Source organism: Phacochoerus africanus, chromosome X (genome assembly GCF_016906955.1).
Source record: "Phacochoerus africanus isolate WHEZ1 chromosome X, ROS_Pafr_v1, whole genome shotgun sequence".
Taxonomy (NCBI): Eukaryota; Metazoa; Chordata; class Mammalia; order Artiodactyla; family Suidae; genus Phacochoerus; species Phacochoerus africanus.
Window position 1 is genome coordinate 55,267,177 of NC_062560.1, and position 16,718 is coordinate 55,283,894.

At 39.8% G+C, this 16,718-nt stretch overlaps 2 protein-coding genes across 4 annotated transcripts in view; one reads left to right on the top strand and one right to left on the bottom strand.

Moving 5' to 3' along the window:
* Nucleotides 1-13,128, bottom strand: part of MTMR8 (myotubularin related protein 8) — a 129,549-nt gene extending 116,421 nt beyond the window's left edge. The window contains exon 1 of one of the 3 annotated variants that reach the window (XM_047765025.1): nt 12,951-13,082. In XM_047765025.1, the coding sequence (XP_047620981.1) occupies nt 12,951-12,992 (42 nt within the window). In that variant the 5' untranslated portion in view covers nt 12,993-13,082. Of the gene's footprint in view, nt 1-12,950 lie in introns of all 3 variants that reach the window. The other 2 variants (XM_047765028.1, XM_047765029.1) reach the window with 2 other exon arrangements.
* Nucleotides 13,129-15,379: 2,251 nt separating this feature from the next.
* LOC125118750 (profilin-2-like) lies at nt 15,380-16,095 on the top strand. The gene has a single exon (XM_047765561.1). It carries the CDS (start codon nt 15,601-15,603, stop codon nt 16,060-16,062), a length of 462 nt encoding a protein of 153 aa, XP_047621517.1. The 5' UTR covers nt 15,380-15,600; the 3' UTR covers nt 16,063-16,095.
* The last annotated feature ends 623 nt before the right edge of the window (nt 16,096-16,718 follow it).

Consider the following 16,718-nt stretch of genomic DNA (forward strand, 5'->3'; position numbering starts at 1 on the left):
ACACCAGCATTTTTCTAAGCATGTTCTATAACCCCTAGTTCCACAGGATGCTAAGAGGTGCATACAGACACACATACACATAGAGTTCTGTGGTCAGGTTAGGGAAATTCTGCGTAATAAGTAGGTTTCTTTATTGGAAGGTTTCTCAGAAACGTTAGTAGGTGAAAATTCACTATCAATCTCCACAATGTTTGTGGTATCAACATATTTTACCTTAGATTCTTTTTTTTCTTTTTTTGAACAACTTGTGGGACTAGTGGTCATTGGGAAAAAGTTTAGGAAATGCGGGTATATTCCAATCTGTTCATTTTATTGAAGCAGTACTGTACAGGGATTAAGGGAACAGGCTTTTGAGTTACAGACTGCTTCATTTTCTGACTCTCAGTAAGTTGCTTAAGATTTTAGGGTCTTGATTTCTTTATCTTTGAAATGAGAATAATGATAGTATTGCTTTGAGAGTTAAATTAGTACGTAAATAGACAATATTTATGTAGAGCACTTAGACTAGTGCCTGGCACACAGTAATTGCTCAATAAAGGTTAGGTATTATTATTTTACCCACAAGGAAAATGAAACCTAAGGTCACAAAGCACGTCAGTTTCAGCCCAGGTCTCCTGACTACATGTCCAGCATGGATTTCTCAAATAATGATTTAAAGATTATCAAAAAATCTTTCTAAAGCATTTAAATGTTGTACCACAAAACCACAAATTTCAAAAAGACAAAATCCCAAAACAAATCCCAGTGGTTTCTAGGAGTAAGAGCTTAGCTGGGGTTTCCCAAGTAAAAAGTGAGGTCAAAGGAAGAGGTTCTAGTGGTGAGGAAACGATTTCAATTCCTATAAAATAGTGGCTACAATGTCAAACCACTGCCACCTGCACTTCTCTTTGCTCGGTAGTAGTACCACAAGTCTTTCTGGATACTCAGGAAAATAATCCTCTTTGAGACAGGCTGATCTTTGATACTTCCCAGGACTCATATATATACTAAATCTTCTACCACTGTTTGAATGATAGAAAGAGAAGGGAATATACAGTCATGGAACCCTTAATATCTGTCAGGCCCTTATCATACCTTATCTTAATCTTCATCATAGTCCCAAGAGGTAGATATCATCCCTACTTTAAAAATGAGAAAACAGACTCAGATATTTTCACTGATCCACCCAAGAATTCAGAGATAAATAATACATGTGGAATTCAAACTTGGCTCTGTTCATGCTTTTTCCCACTACACTGCACTACTTCCTATACTGAGAGGATGAAAGTGAAGTGAATTGGATTTAAACTTTTGAGAATTGGAAGGGGAGTACAATTTTCACTTCTAGAAGTCACATTTCTCTGATAATAAAAAACTCTTTGCCCAGTTTCATCTTGATTTATTCTGACCTTGACTCTCGCCTAAATGAATTTGAGGTGGTTTATAATAAAAGACAATCTACGGCTAGGTCATTATAACAGAAAATCAAAGCCATGAAAAGGAGTAGGAATCAACTATGCTAACTAAGTACAAGGGCTAATGTAGTTAATATGATTTAATACTAAATTTGGTTCTTAGTTTCCTGAAAGTCAAGCCAAAAGTTATCTGCCTGTAGGAAAGCTTCATATAAATTTTTATCTTGAGAACAGGGGAGGTGGTTTGAAAAGCACTTTGTAAACAGTAAAGCACTATAAAGTATAATTACCTATTTCTATTACCCAGAAAGGACTGCATATCCATTCAGCACTTAAAATGATTTTGGCTATTGTTTCAATGAGAATTCCATAAAATTTATCACAGTCTAAACCAGCCATGCATACTAAACAACAAATAGACAATGATACTCTGATACTTGCTAGATGTTTGCTCTCCGACAAGAAACTTCAGCAATCTGGGCCTCAGCCTTCACATTTGTGAAATGAGAGGCTTGGACTTCCATGGGGAGAACTTATTTATTTATTCATTCATTTATTTGCAGCTTTACTGAATTTACATAAGATAAAACTCACCTGTTTTGAGTGTACAATTCACTGACTTTTTAGTGAATTTATTACAGAGTTATAATCACTACAATATAATTTTGGAACATTCCCATGATGCCAAAAAAAAATCTCCATTCCCATTTGTCATTTAGATAATCTTTTAAATGTGGAGTTCTGTAAATAATAACAATTAATGATACTGCTGATGATGACAGTAATCAGTAGCTAAATTAAGCATTCCAAATGTGCCAGGCATTGTTGTAAGCACATTTGCAAATATTAACTAATTTAATCCTTATAACAATACTGCAAGATAGGTACTATTATTATCACTACTATTTTACAGATGAAGAAACTGAGGCACGGAGAAGTTGCATATTTGTCAAGATCACAAAATTAGTTAAGTAGCAGAGTAGAGACTTGAATTCAGACAGTCTGGATACAAAACATACATTTTTTTTCTCTTTTTTGTATTAAAGTATAGTTGATTTACAATGTTCCTTCAATTTCTGCTGTACAATGATAGAAAGAGAAGGGAATATATAGTCATGGAACCCTGAAAGTCAAGCCAAAACACTCTGACATAAACAACAGCAACACCTTCTCAGATCCACCTCATAGATTATTCATGATATAAAAATTAAACATGAGACCTAATTAAACTTGTTTCTGTACAGCAAAGGAAACCCTAAACAAAACGAAAAGACAACCCACAGAATGGGAGAAAATCTTTGCAAATGAATCAACTGACATATGTCTCTTTTTGTTGGGATATACATAGGAGTGGAAATTCTGGATTATAGGATATGTGTTCATTCAGCTAGAGTAGATACTACCGATTTTGCACTCCCACCACTTATTTATATAGTAGAGGAACTGTCTTAAATTTATGGCTTTAGGGTTTAACACTGATTTTTGTAGCACCTTAGGTCTGCTCAAAAGTTTAGTGACTCTCTTGTCTAAATCAGAATTTATCCTTTTGTACTTTTCTCTGTCCTAACACTTTTGAGCCATTGAGCATACAGAATTCTTAATTACCTTATTTTCCTGGAATGGACTTTATTAATTATGATTTTTAAAGTTAACATTTATTGAGTTTCAACTGGCTTAGAAATTTACTGTAGTGATTACTAGTGTATGCTTCAGGGGAGATTCAGGAAGATGAAGGAGTAGTAGGACCTGAGACTCACCTACTCCTACAAATACATTGAGAATGCATCTACATGTGGAATTATTTGCACAGAACGTTTGCTAAAAACTGACAAAAGACCTCAGGATTATGATAGAATAAGAGAAACTGCATGAAGCTGAATAGGACAAAAGAAAAGAAAAAGAGAGAAGAGAAAAGAAGCACGATGGGATCTGCAGCCCCAGGAGGGTGCTGGAAAGAGGAAAAGCTCCTGCACCCTGGGAAACTGAATACTAAGTTATTCTGCTGGAAATCAGGATAGTAGTTACCCTTGGGAAGGGTATTGACTGGAAGAGGAATGAGGGGACTCTTGGTAATGTTCTATTTCTTGAACCAGGGTACAGGTTACCTGGGTCTGTGCAGTTTGTGAATATTAATGGAGAACAAACTTATAATCTATGAAGTTTATGTATGTTATATTTCAACAAAATTTTTTAAAAAGTCTTCCCAAGAAGAGAAAAAGACTTAAGCAAGGACCAAAAATAAAAGTCACTTTTGCACTTGACATGTAGAACTGATGACTGAGAAGCTCATGGTTATCTCTTTGTCCTCAGATGAACAAGAGAGGTGTCTTTCCCTTCTGTGGAAATAGTGAATAAATAAGAGAAAGGTCATTCTAATTTCTTGTCATTAAAGCAAGGAAATGCCAATTTTATTTAAAGAACTAAGTCTTCATTTGGAATTTTTATTTCTATTCTAAGATTCACAATACTATCCATGCAGTACAAATGGAGTCTGGACACGATGGCAGTTAAAGTTTTCTTCAGCACTAAGCCCATCTCCAAACCAGGCTGAAATTGATCACTCCTATCTTTATTAAGCAAGTCACTTCACCTCTATGGGTCCCACTTTCTTCATCTATGACACAGGAATAAAAATACTACCTCCCTCATAGGCTGTTTAGCACAGTGCCTGCCACATAATTAAATGCTCAATGTATTAGGTTCTTCTATTATTAAATTTTTTTTGCTTTTATTTTTTAGGGTCATGCCCATGGCATATGGAGGTTCCCAGACTAGGGATCAAATTGGAGCTATAGCCGCTGGCCTACACCACAGCCACAGCAACTTCAGATCTGAGCCACAACTGCAACCTTCACCACAGTTCACAGCAACACCAGATCCTTAAACCACTGAGTGAAACCATGAACAGCGTCCTCATGGATGCTAGTCAGATTTGTTTCTGCTAAGACACAACAGGAACTCCAAGGTGCTACTATTATTTTGATGTGGGTGGGATAAGGGTATCTTCTCCCTTACCATACAGCTAGCTCAGTTTATAGCTGGGTTAAGATTTTTATTTTTTTTTAATATTTTAACACTCAAGTACAAGGGAAGTTCTGCCTTTCCCTCTCCCCCACAGGTCAGGAGTTTCCATTGTGGCTCAATGGGTTAAGAACCCAACATAGTGTCTGTGAGGATGCTGGTTTGACCCCTGGCCTCACTCAGTGGGTTAAGGATCCAGCATTGTGCAAACTGCAGCATAGTCTGCAGATGCAGATCAGATATAGTATTGCTGTTCCTGTGGCATAGGCTGCAGCTCCAGCTCCAATTCAACCCCTACCCTGGAAACTTCCATATGCTACAAATGCAGGTCTAAAAAAGGGGGGGAGGGATTCAGGTGAATTCATAATGAAATGGACATGTATCGTGGCCCAGTTTTATGTGGGTTGGGAGAATAGGGAATATGGTAGCAGAAGCCCATTTGCTTTGATGATGCCACCTTCCTCTACAATGCCAGGGAACCTGGTTAAAATGATATGATCTGGAAAGGAAGGGAACCAGAAAAAAGTTAAGGCTGGATTCTGCAAGGGGTACTACTTGGGGTTCCTACTTCACCATCAAGCAGCATCATAATCTTATGTTAACAAGTGGGGAGAAGACTTGTCTAGAACGAAAAGAACTATGACAGGTATGACTGAGATATGACCCAAGGACCTCCATATTTGTTGCCCATGTTGGACTTTTGCTTAACACTCTAAATTAAAACTGCTCTATAGTTGCTGAGTTGCTGAAAAGAAATGATAGTGCTGAGAACTAGACTTTATCTGGCCTAAGAAAACACAATTTGTTTTAGTAATGAATGAGATGCATTCCATAAACAATATTCCTATTGTATAGAATAGTTTTGCCCTCCAACAACTTATGTAAGCTTTATTAACCTCCTCTTTTCCTACTAAAAACCCCTGCCCATTTTCATCTAGAGGGACACTATTCTGATTTCCTTCAGAATCTGTGATCCCCAAATTGCAGTTCTAAGATCCCAACTAAACTGCTTTTTTGCCTCTTTACATTCTGTGATCCTTTCATCTGACATTTTCTGGTGTCAGAATTGGGATCTGAGGTGATGTATCCAGCATTGGAAGTTTCCATGGATTTTAACAAGGTACCTGCATGAGCTCCTTGTACTTTGTTGCCCCCATGGTAACCCAGGCCTGGGTAGTAAGTTCTCTTGGTCCCCAAAATTCCCTCCTTGGTTGAGGCTCAGGCCTTTATTCTGAATGTCTTTTGTTCAATTGATTGATTAAGGGCTTATCCCTTTTAGTGAGTGCACCATAATGGGACAATCACAGTCTAAGAGTGTTATGGGAGAGTATCCCCCCCATCTGGGACTCCTGCTGTGTACATATACAAAAAGTATGGGGCCACCTTCTGTGCTTATCTAAGCAAATGGCAATGGTATACCAGAGATGATTTAAAAGAACCCTGCTGGCACCCAATATCTGGTAGAATATAGGCTTTGGTACCCTGCAGAATTATGGGCCATAGCTAAGGAATTTCCCAAGGTCACTATAGACCCCTCCTATTCTGTGGAGGAATTTAAGTTTGTGATATAAATCTATGATTCAGGCTTTTCTGTCTTGTATCAACTAACCCACATCTTAATTGGACAAAGCCAAGTCAAACACTGGCAAACTACTACTGCTGACTGGCTTCATAGAAAGATATCCATAGCAAAAGCATCAGTGAAGCAGCATTAGCTTCTCAGGTAGCTTGAGCCCTTCATGAAGCATTTCCTCAGGCTTTTCCCTGTACCACTGCTTGGCGGAAAAAAATCAGTCTACTACACAACGACCTGATGAAACTGTTAATGACTATTACTCACATGTGCAGACAGTATTTGGGAAAACTCTAGAATACTTGTGGGGGCAAACAATACTCAAACCCTCTTTAATTCAATCTTTGCTGGGGGAATGGATGATGGTGAAACAGGTACAATTAAAATGGGAAATAATGGCCACTCCTTGATCTAGTTAATTTGGCTAATTAGCTATCTAAAACAATCAAACATACAGAAAAGTGAATACCATTAAAATCATGAATTTGCAGCTGTAGCAATGAGCCACTGCTGCTCAATGGCCACCTCAACAGAAAGACCAAAATTCCTATAAGTGACCCTTTCAAGAGCCAGGTCCTTGCCACTATTATATAAGCAGTCTGACCACTGGAAGAATTGAATTGCCCAGAGTTAAAAAGAAGGTCCTATCAGCAGCCCAAAGCCCCTCATCCTGACCCTTTTCATGAACTTTCTGAGAAATCTGAGAAGCACCTCCCTTTTGTAGACACTCACAAATAGGAGTGCTGTGGAAGAAAGCATCTGGGTCTTCCCAGTACTTCCACTAACACTTTTGGGAGAACTGGACAATTCATAGGAATTAAGGCTATTACTGCTCTTGTAGACACAAGAGTAAATTTATCTTGAAACTCAATGGCTTCAAAGCTTCCCCTTCCTAGAAATACATAAAAGGTACAAATGGTAGGAGTTTCCAACACACTTATGAAGATAAGCAGATTGTCTTCAAAGAGCCTTTTGAGACAGGCTCTTTTCAGGGAATTCACCTGTTCCTTCTTGTTCCTCTGCTCCCATACATCTTTTGGGCCAAGACCTACTGGAAAAATTACAAGCTAGTGTTTTCTTTTCCCCAAAAGGGGAAATACACTTACAAATCCCTTGACTCCTTGAGGTCTACTTCTGAATCTAGTACTAATATTGAAATTCCCCTCCTTGATCCTATCTTGTTAATTCCCAGTCATAAAGGTTTGGTAGATTCTGTTCTTCCTAACTTATGGTCCGCCCTTTCAAATTACATAGGATACATTCATTTAGCACCACATATTAAGATCTAGATAATTTGAGAAAAAAGAATGTATACAAGTATGTGTAACTGGGTCACCATGCTGTACAGTAGAAAATTGATAGAACACTATAAACTAGCTATAATGGAAAAAATAAAAATCATTATGTAAAATTTAAAAAAAAAAGATCTAGATTGACTCTAATAAACATTTTTTAACCTGAGACAACACCTTCTCAGGCCTAAGGGCCTGGAAATAACTCATCCCACTGTCAAGGCACACCTCCAGAAGAGCCTGATAATCCCATATACCAGTCCTTATAACACACCAGTCCTTATAACACACCAGTCGTTCATATACACAAGCCTTGTGGTCAAGGTTAGCATTTTACTCAAGATCTCAGAGCCATACCCTGTCACCCTGTGGTCCCCAACCCTTATACCATTCTCAATTTAATTCCTCCAAACATACAATTCTTTACAGTCATAGATTTATGTAGTGCTTTCGTCAGCATTCCTGTCCATCCAGATAGCTAATACCTATTTGCCTCTATGAGGGAAGGATGTCTCCTTGGACCATTATGCCTCAGGGCTACACATAAAGGCCTATTTATTTTTCACAAATACTGAGACAAGATTTGGCCATGTGAATTTACCCACAATTCTATTTTACTCTAATATGTTGATGAACTTTTATTATGCTCTGCTACTGAGGAAGTAAGCCTCAAGGATAGCCTATGTCTCCTATTTAGCTGGCACACAAAGAGCATAAGGCCTCAAGCGATAAGCTCCAATTTGTTCAAACTCAGGTAGGATACTTGGGTTATTTATTTATACCACTCCCAAAGGGCTTATGCTTGATCCTACACACATCCATGGCATATCTCAGTTTCCCTACCTGATACCAAGTGTCAATTGAGAGGCTCTCTCAGGCTAGAAAGCTATTTCTGAAGTTGGGTTACCAATTTCTCCTTGTATGAGAACCCCTTTATTCTCTTTTAAAGGACAACAGGTCCAGTTTTCTTGTTTGGAATAATGTGCTAGTCAGCTTTTAAAACTTTAAAAACTCAGCTGGCCACAACAACTGCTTTACTCTCTTCCCTTTCTACTATTCATACATGAAGTTAGTGGAAATGCCCTTGGAGTGTCATTTAGTCCCATACAAATGCAGGCCTAATGGCTATTATACTTAACAGCTAGACTTCATAGCTTGAGGACTTACCACCTTGCCTTGAGCGATAGCAGCCACTACTGACCTTCTGCAGGCTATAGAAGTGACAGTTATGGGGTCTTCCCTCATGAATTTTTGTACCTCACTCTGTTGAGGTTTTATGTAACTCACATCATACATAATACTTATCTACCAGCCAACCAACGGCCTGTGAAATCTTATTGCTTTCCTCCCCAAATGTCACCTCATCTCATTGTAACTCCCTAAATTCTGCTACCCTCTTACCATCACCAACAGGTGAGACCCCAAATGACTGCATAACCATGACTGATCTTTTGACCAGTCCATATCCATATTTACAAGAAATACCTTTGGGCAACCCCAACATTTCTTGGTTTACGGATGGCTCCAACCTACGAAATGATGATGGACATCTGAAAGCTTGAAAAGTTATCACTACTGCATTTACTCTAACAGAATAGAATCCAATGTTCTGCCTTTTGTTTCTTCAGTACAACATTCTGAACTATATGCACTCACTCATGCCTGAACTTTGGCCTTTAGCAAATGCACTAAAACCAATAGTAGGTATACTTATGGAGTTGCTCAAGACTTTGGAATCCTTTGGAAACGAAGAGGTTTCTTGACCTCAGGGGAAAATTAAATTTAAAATGGCCCCTTTGTTAAGGCCTTACTGGATCAATCTTGTTGCCACAACAATGAGCAATTATAAAATTATTGAGGCATTCCAAAGAGAATACTGAAGAAGGACAGGGGAGCTGACAGTCCAATAGAGCTGCTAAGGCAGCAGCATTACAAGGTAAGCTCCATAAAGGAACTTCCTTCCATCAGGCATTCTATTCACACCATGTTAGCGACTACTTGGAAGAATACCTGAGATGTAAAGATATTATCAGATAAACAACAAGGTCCTACTGTACAGCACGTGGAACTATACTCAATATCTGCACAGCAGAAATTAACAAAACATTGAAAATTAACTATATTTCAATAAAATAAAATTTAAAAAATAAAGAATATTATCTGAGATGATCGACTGCATGCTACAGCTAAGGAACAGAGGTAGGTTTCTGAAGGATGCAATTTCATCAAGCTACTGGGTTGGTATGATCAAACCAGTAGGGCAAATGGCTGCCCTACTCTTTCTGAAGTCACTAAAGAAACCATATTAAAATCAATACATTAAGTGATTCATTGAGAGAAAAAACAAAACAAAAAAACAACAAAAAATAAAAATGATTCATTGAGAGAACTGATAAAATGATACCCTGGGGAAATCAATATTTTCAGAAAACTTCTCCTAAAGCAGTGGTTGAAATATGTCAGAGGTGTCATATCTTAGGGTCTAAGTATAACCCTGGAAAACCTATTCATATTTCTCAGAGCCCCTTTCCTTTGCCTCTTGGTCCCTTTGCTATTTGGCTACTATCAAGGATACAAATATGTTCTGATGATGTTGTGCCATGTATTCCCATTGGGTGTAAGCCTTTCCTTGCAGACAAAAAAAAAAAAAAAAAAAACTCCCATTACAGTGGCCAAAATATTGTTGGCAAAGATTATTCTTACTGGGGAATTCCTCTAGAATTACAGAGTGACAAAGTTGCCTGTTTCACTGGACAAATTCTACATGCCATTTGTGTCATCTGGCATATACTATAACATTTACACTGTGACTATCATTCTCAAACTTCTGATCTAGTGGAAACAACCAATGGCATAATCAAAACTCAATTTGCTAAATTCTCTGAGGCCTTAGGTTTTTCTTGGCCTAAACTTTTACCCACAGTTCTATTAAACTTAAGATCTGTATCCTTTGGAAAACACAAATTGTCACCTTTTGAAACAAATTATTGGAAAACCCATGATTCTTGACTCAGAACTATGTAAGTCTGTCCTAGTCAAGGGATATATTTTACATTATTGTCAAAGTCTCATTAAGGCTCTAAAAAATGAGCACCTGGTTGAAAAATCTTTTCCACAGCACATTCCTGCAAGACAGAGGTACAGAACATATTCTCATAACCATGCATAATCCCCATGCATTCCAACAAGGAAGGCTTCTGGGCTGCTCAAATATAACCAACCCATGGTTTAATTTCACCTGTGACACCTCTTTTATCCATGCTCCATCTGACTATGTCTTTATTTGTGGTTGGTAGAGTGCCACCAGGGAGGATGTCCTGCCTCAACCCCCAACCCCAGGTTCTCAATGTGCCCTAGGACTTTTAATAGCTCCTTTGACTGCATTAAATCCTTCAGAAATTACCAAATGGCACACACACTCTACTTCCTGCCTCCACTGAGAAACCTCTTCTGAGGGATTTCAGAGGTTCCCAAGAATTACATACCCCACATGGGAGCTTGGAGCCCTTGACAAAATTATTCAAATCTTTCTGCTACCATAGCAGATAGTTAATGCCATAGCTATAGCATTAAGTGCTCAAAAAGGCTCTCTAAATTTGCTTGTTAGATAAAATATTTGCCTTGGTTACATTCTAGCAGAACTTGAAGGTACCTGTGTCATCTTAAACACCACCTGTTGTACTTGGATAAATGCCTCTGGTATAGTAGAAACTCAAGTTGGGATCCTACAAAAGAAGGCCACTTGTCTTCATTCAGATATCCTTAATATTCCCCTAATGTTTGAGTTGTTTAGTTGATTACCCACAAACACTGGATCTTGGTTCATAACTGTTCTATCAACTGGGTTATTGCTCCTAATATTGCTGTCAGCTTCTTTATATTGATAATGTGCTTGCTAAATTGATTAGTTCTATACTTAACCATACTACTCCTCAACTGATGTTCATGCAAATTGATATACTCAAGGCAGCACAACATCACAGTGCCTCCAATGAATTTTCCAATTCGTCCATTGATTTATTCACACAATCACCCTCCAAATGACATGATGGATCCAGAACAGGTACTCAAGCTCTGGCTCCATGGGACTGAAAATTGCTCCAGTGATGTCTTCTTCAGGAAAATCATGGACAAAGGGGGTAAATGTGCAAGTAACTGTGTCAGGAATGACTAAGACATGATCTAAGGACCTCCATGTTTGCTACCCATGCTGGACTTTTGCTTAACACTCTAAATTAAAACTGCCGAAAGGTTGCTAAGTTGCTAAAAGGAAAGAATAATGCTGAGAACTGGACTTCATCTGGCCTAAGAAAACATACTTTTCCCTAGTCTGAATGAGATGTATTCCATAACTCAAGCTTACATATAGAATAAATTTACCCTCAAATCCAAATTCCTGGTAAACAACTTGTGTAAGACTGCATTAACTTCCCTCTTTTCCTGTAAAAAAACCCTTCCCATTTTCATCTAGAGGGACACTATTCTGGTTTCCTCCAGATTTTCTGTGATCCCTGAATTGCAATTCTAAGACCCCAAGTAAACTACCTTTTTGCCTCTTTACAGTTAGTGATTCCTGCAGTTGATACAAGTTACAAAAAAGCTTCCACACATATCCTTTTATTTGGTCCTAACAACCACCCAGTGAAGTGAGCAGAAAAATTTCATTACCTCCATTAGGTAAAGGAGGAGCAAAAGTCTCAGAAAGGTTAAACAAATTGTCTAAAGTCATCAACTACTAGATAAGGGTACCAGCATTCTAACTCAAGTCTCTTGGCTTCAAAATCCATGCTCTTTAGATTATAACATACTGGGCCACATCTGTTATGATAGATAGAAAAATATAAGCTTGAGACTAGTTGTAACTCTTCCTTGACAAGAGGAAGGTGGACTTAAGAGCAGAAAGAGGTAGGAGTTAGAGAGGAAAGAGTAGGGTCTGAAAAGAAAATAAGTAGAAGAGGCTCTAACTGAGGGTAAGCTATACACAGATGCCAGGTGGACTGGTAATGCCACGTCTTGGCTGTTTTTTTTCCTGGCTGAGCAGGGCCAACTCCATTTTGCTACCCTTCCTTCCTTTCCCATGGGCCAGCTTGGGGCTGGACAGATACTTTTGCCCCCACCCCCACCCCCGCCCCAAATCTACACATGCACACCAGGGAGCTGGGGTCGGGGCTGTGATGGTCTAGGCAGTTGTTGGGGGGCAGGTCAGGGGCAGAGGGAGGTAAGAAGAGGGTAGGGAAATGATAAAGGAAGTAACTCTCTGGGAGGTGATGCCATGTGGAGTACTCAATAAAAGGCTGTTAGAAGTGTGGTGCCTGTGTATAAAAGGCTGGAGTAAAGCAGTGTGTGGAGTAACAGCTGGGGGGTTGCCGGGCAGGGAGGGACTTGGAAGGCAAGCACCCGGCGAGGGGCCGGCGTCTAGTGAGAGGACGGTTTGCACAGGACCACCACTCCTCCCGCACTCACAGCCGCCTGCAGGTGGGTCCCAAGGAGAGGAGAGTTCAGTTTGGTTGAAAGAAGGTATGAACCATAAACCGAGAGAGATCACTCGGTCCAGCGCGGAAGAAGGCGTCAAAGAGTACCCCGAGAAGAATTGGGGGGGTGTGCCTGGGCTCGCGTCTGAGCACCAAGAAGGAGCCCGAGGCTCCAACCCAGCCGAACTCTTCCCCTTACCTTGGGCACCGTAATATGGTCCATGATCGTAGTTCCCGCCATTCAAATCTCTCAGTGCTACTCGGCCTGCTGTGGCCGCCAGCGCGTTTGCCTTTGCTGCCGCCACCACCACTCTTGCTACCTCGTTGCCCAACCCAGGATCCAGCCTGTCACCACCGGGTTCCCAGCTCTGGATCAAGCTCTAGTCACCTGATCCTCGCTGGGGTTCCTATCGCGACACTTTGTCTGTGGCAGCTTCCGCCATCTTGCTTCCTGGCAATGCCCTTTTCTTTGGGGAACCCGCTCTAAATGCCGTTCCTTTAGCAGGGGAAATTGCTAACTGTACATTCCAGCTCTCTACGAACACTTGGTCTAAATAAAACCCAGTGATTGTGAGATTTTTCATATTTTTTTTTAGGGAAAAGCTTCTAGGGATGTAAACAGGGGGCAGAATAGTGACATATTAGTATCACAAATATTTCTAGGACTGCTTCCATTTTCTTAAGATTAAAAATAAGAGTAAAAGACTGTTATGGTTCAGACTCCAGGTTTGGCCCAGGAGTTCTTAAGTTCCAGGCTGAAGTACTGACACACTTGTCACACACCATGATGCTGTAAGGATTCTGAGCACCAATATCATTCCACTATTTTCTAATGTTAACAGTAATGGCACTCTGCAGAGATAGCACAGACTACCCTGAGAGTGATAACTGGATTTCTGAAAAGCTTCCTATGAGACTTTGGGCAAGTCACCATAGAATATTTTTGAAATGGTTTATGAGCATATCCTCCTCTAACTCCTTTCAACCAGCAGAGGTCTACTGCCATTATTCTAGTTAAGGTCTGGACTATTACAGTAGCCTCATAACTTCACTTCACATATGAGGTGCAATCATTCAGTAGTGCTCTCCCAATCAGACTTGTGATGGCAAAAAGAAGAGTCTGAGAGTTTTACACTCAGGTCTGCCACCAAATTGTTGTGTGAGCTTGGGAAAATCATGTCACCTCTCTGGGCCTTAAGTTTACCAAGGTTACAATGAGAGAAATGAACCACAATCTAGGATCATTTATAGCTAACTATTATGGTGTTATGGTTTGAGTCTCACCTCCCCTATGAAATGATTACTTTCCCCTTTGAGTGTACATAATATTTTCTGTTAAAGGGTTTGCTTGTCGTAATCTATTTTTTTCCCTAGCCTAAAATCTTTCCCTCAATCCATGACCCATTTATCCCTTGAGCTGTCATTCCATGACTTTTGGTCCTTTTACTACCAAACCGCCCAAAAAATAGTCTACAGACATCGTCACCTCCACATCTTCAGAATGCATTCATTCCATGCTAATAACTCCTCTCAGCTGGCTTTTTTACTGTCATCCTGAACTCCAATTGCTGCATCCAATAGTTCTGCTCAGTGTGCAATCTCCATTTGTTCTGCAGCTTTTAACACTGTTGATTTACTTTCCTTTTTGATACTACTCTCTATTTCCTTTGCCTTTATTATAAAGCAGACTAATTTCCCGCATCCCTTACTGTTCCTTTTCTGTCTTGCTCTGAACTCATCTTTGCCTTTCTTTATCCATTTCCATGGCTTCTGTCCTCATTCCTCTACTCTATTTTCTTTCCTTTGGTAAGCTCAATCTCATCCTCAAGCTCAATCCTCCTAAGGCAAATTAGTGTTATTTCAGAGGAATATAAGGTACAAATGGTGACTTGCCAAAGGTTGCAGAAGAGTCACATGTCAGAGTGGACCCCCACAGGAGTAGAGAAAGCCTGGGACTAAGAGAGAAAAAAATGTAAGAAGGACGTATTAGACTCAAAATAGTTTCTGTGAAAGGGATACTATTATCATCTATTTACATTTGTCTTCTCCCATTATGATGTCATATCAGTGAGGTTTTTCTCTGTTCACCTCTGTACCCCAATGCCTAGAAAAGTATTTGACGCACAGTAAATGCCCTGTGAATACTTTCTGAATGACTAGATGAAAATGAATTATTCTAGGTTCACAGCCGGTGTGGGCCAGAGGATAACAACTAGAGGGAGAGTTTGGAGGCAAGGAAATCACCAAGAAGCTGTTATGTTCATCAAAAAAAAAAGTCATAAATCAGTGAGCCTGTGGATATTTGACTTTGTACCTAGAGTTTTGGTCTCAGATTAGCTGACATCTGAGATATTATTTGCTGCCATAAATCTCACCTGTCCTGCTTTATATCCAAACCTCCAACTTAATTATTAGCCACTTATGTTCTACTTTAAGGGCTTTTCTGTTATTAAGGGTTGGTATTCTTCCCACACTATCCTAAGGAAGTAAGTGTACTTGGCCCAATATCTCACTAGCTGGAGATACAGCCTCAGAAATCTAAAGTCAAAGGTCACCCATGATGTGGTCAATTATGACTAATAAGTCATAGAGCCTTTGTGACTTCATTCTTGCTCTGGTGGCAGCTAGATAAGTCATGGCACAGGGCTGATGGGGCATAACTTCAGATAAGTCATCAAGACCTCCTCCACCTTGCTTATGGGGAAAAGCCATCAGAAATAGACTGTATTTTTAGCTTATTTCAGTCTCGGCTTTTCAGTCATCTTGAGCCAATTACCAACAAACTTCTTTTGAAAAACAACTTGCTAGAAAGTATTTCATTCATCTGTTAGAGACAGCTTACTTGAATCATGCAGTGCATAGGGGATATCAGTGAAGAAGTCTGGCAAGACTGCATCACCCTCTTCCTACAGACTGGGATGTGCTGTGATGCAGCAATAATCACCAATTCTCCACCTTGGTTGTTAGCTTCTTATCCTGAAGGCAACTTGTTCCAGTTGACTCAGGAAGAAATTCAGATCTTACTGGTGAGAGAAGGGAGAGAGAAGTTGTTTCTTCAGGGAATCACCCTTGCAGGGACCAAATGCTTGTTGATCCGGGACAACCTGTACACTGAGGGCAACAACACCATGGACCTCCGCACCAAAGGCCAGAGTCGGGGCAGCCAGGCAGTTACAGTAGTTCAGATCGAGTCTGTATACCTTGTGGTGATGGGACAAAAAGGAACAGAAGGAGGGCCTCTCAACCTCAAGGCTTTCGAGATGGCGGGTTACATAAGAGAGGCCATTCATCAACACATGGCCCATTTCTAACTAAATAAAAAGAAGTTGGTGTTTGACCTGGAATTTGAATTCAGTGATATCTGATATACCTTCTAGATTAACAAAGTTTTGAGGAAAATAAAGGGAGATCCCATATCAGGTTTGGAGATATGTGTGTATGTGTGTGTGCTGGGAGAGGGTCAGAATGGGGAGTGAGTATTCAGGAATTTGGGTTTCTGTGCCCTTTTTCCATCTAGAACACCATCCCTCCCTTCTCAACACCTGAAGGGAAGAGTAGTGGACTGGGAACTAGAAGATCTTGGTTGTAATCGCAATTTTCAATGATTTACTATGACATTTTTCTCTCTCTCAGCCTCAGTTTCTTTATCTGTGCAATGAAGAATGCACTGTGTCTCTAAGGCCCTTCAAATTGTGGAAATCTATGATTTTGTAATAATCACACACATCCTTCAAAATCTAGCTCCTCAAAGTTTTCGCTGCCTGCCTCAAAACTTAGGGCTGACCCTAATTTGAGCAATAACTCTCTGCATAAGTTGTTTGGACTTATTCATACTCTGCCCAACAAGGTTCTTGTTTAACAGAGTTATTGTTCTATGTTCTTGTTAAAGTTTTCACACACACATTGGTTTTATTTCCCAACTTTATTACAATCTCTTAAAGTGCAGATGATTTGTCTTCTATTTCTC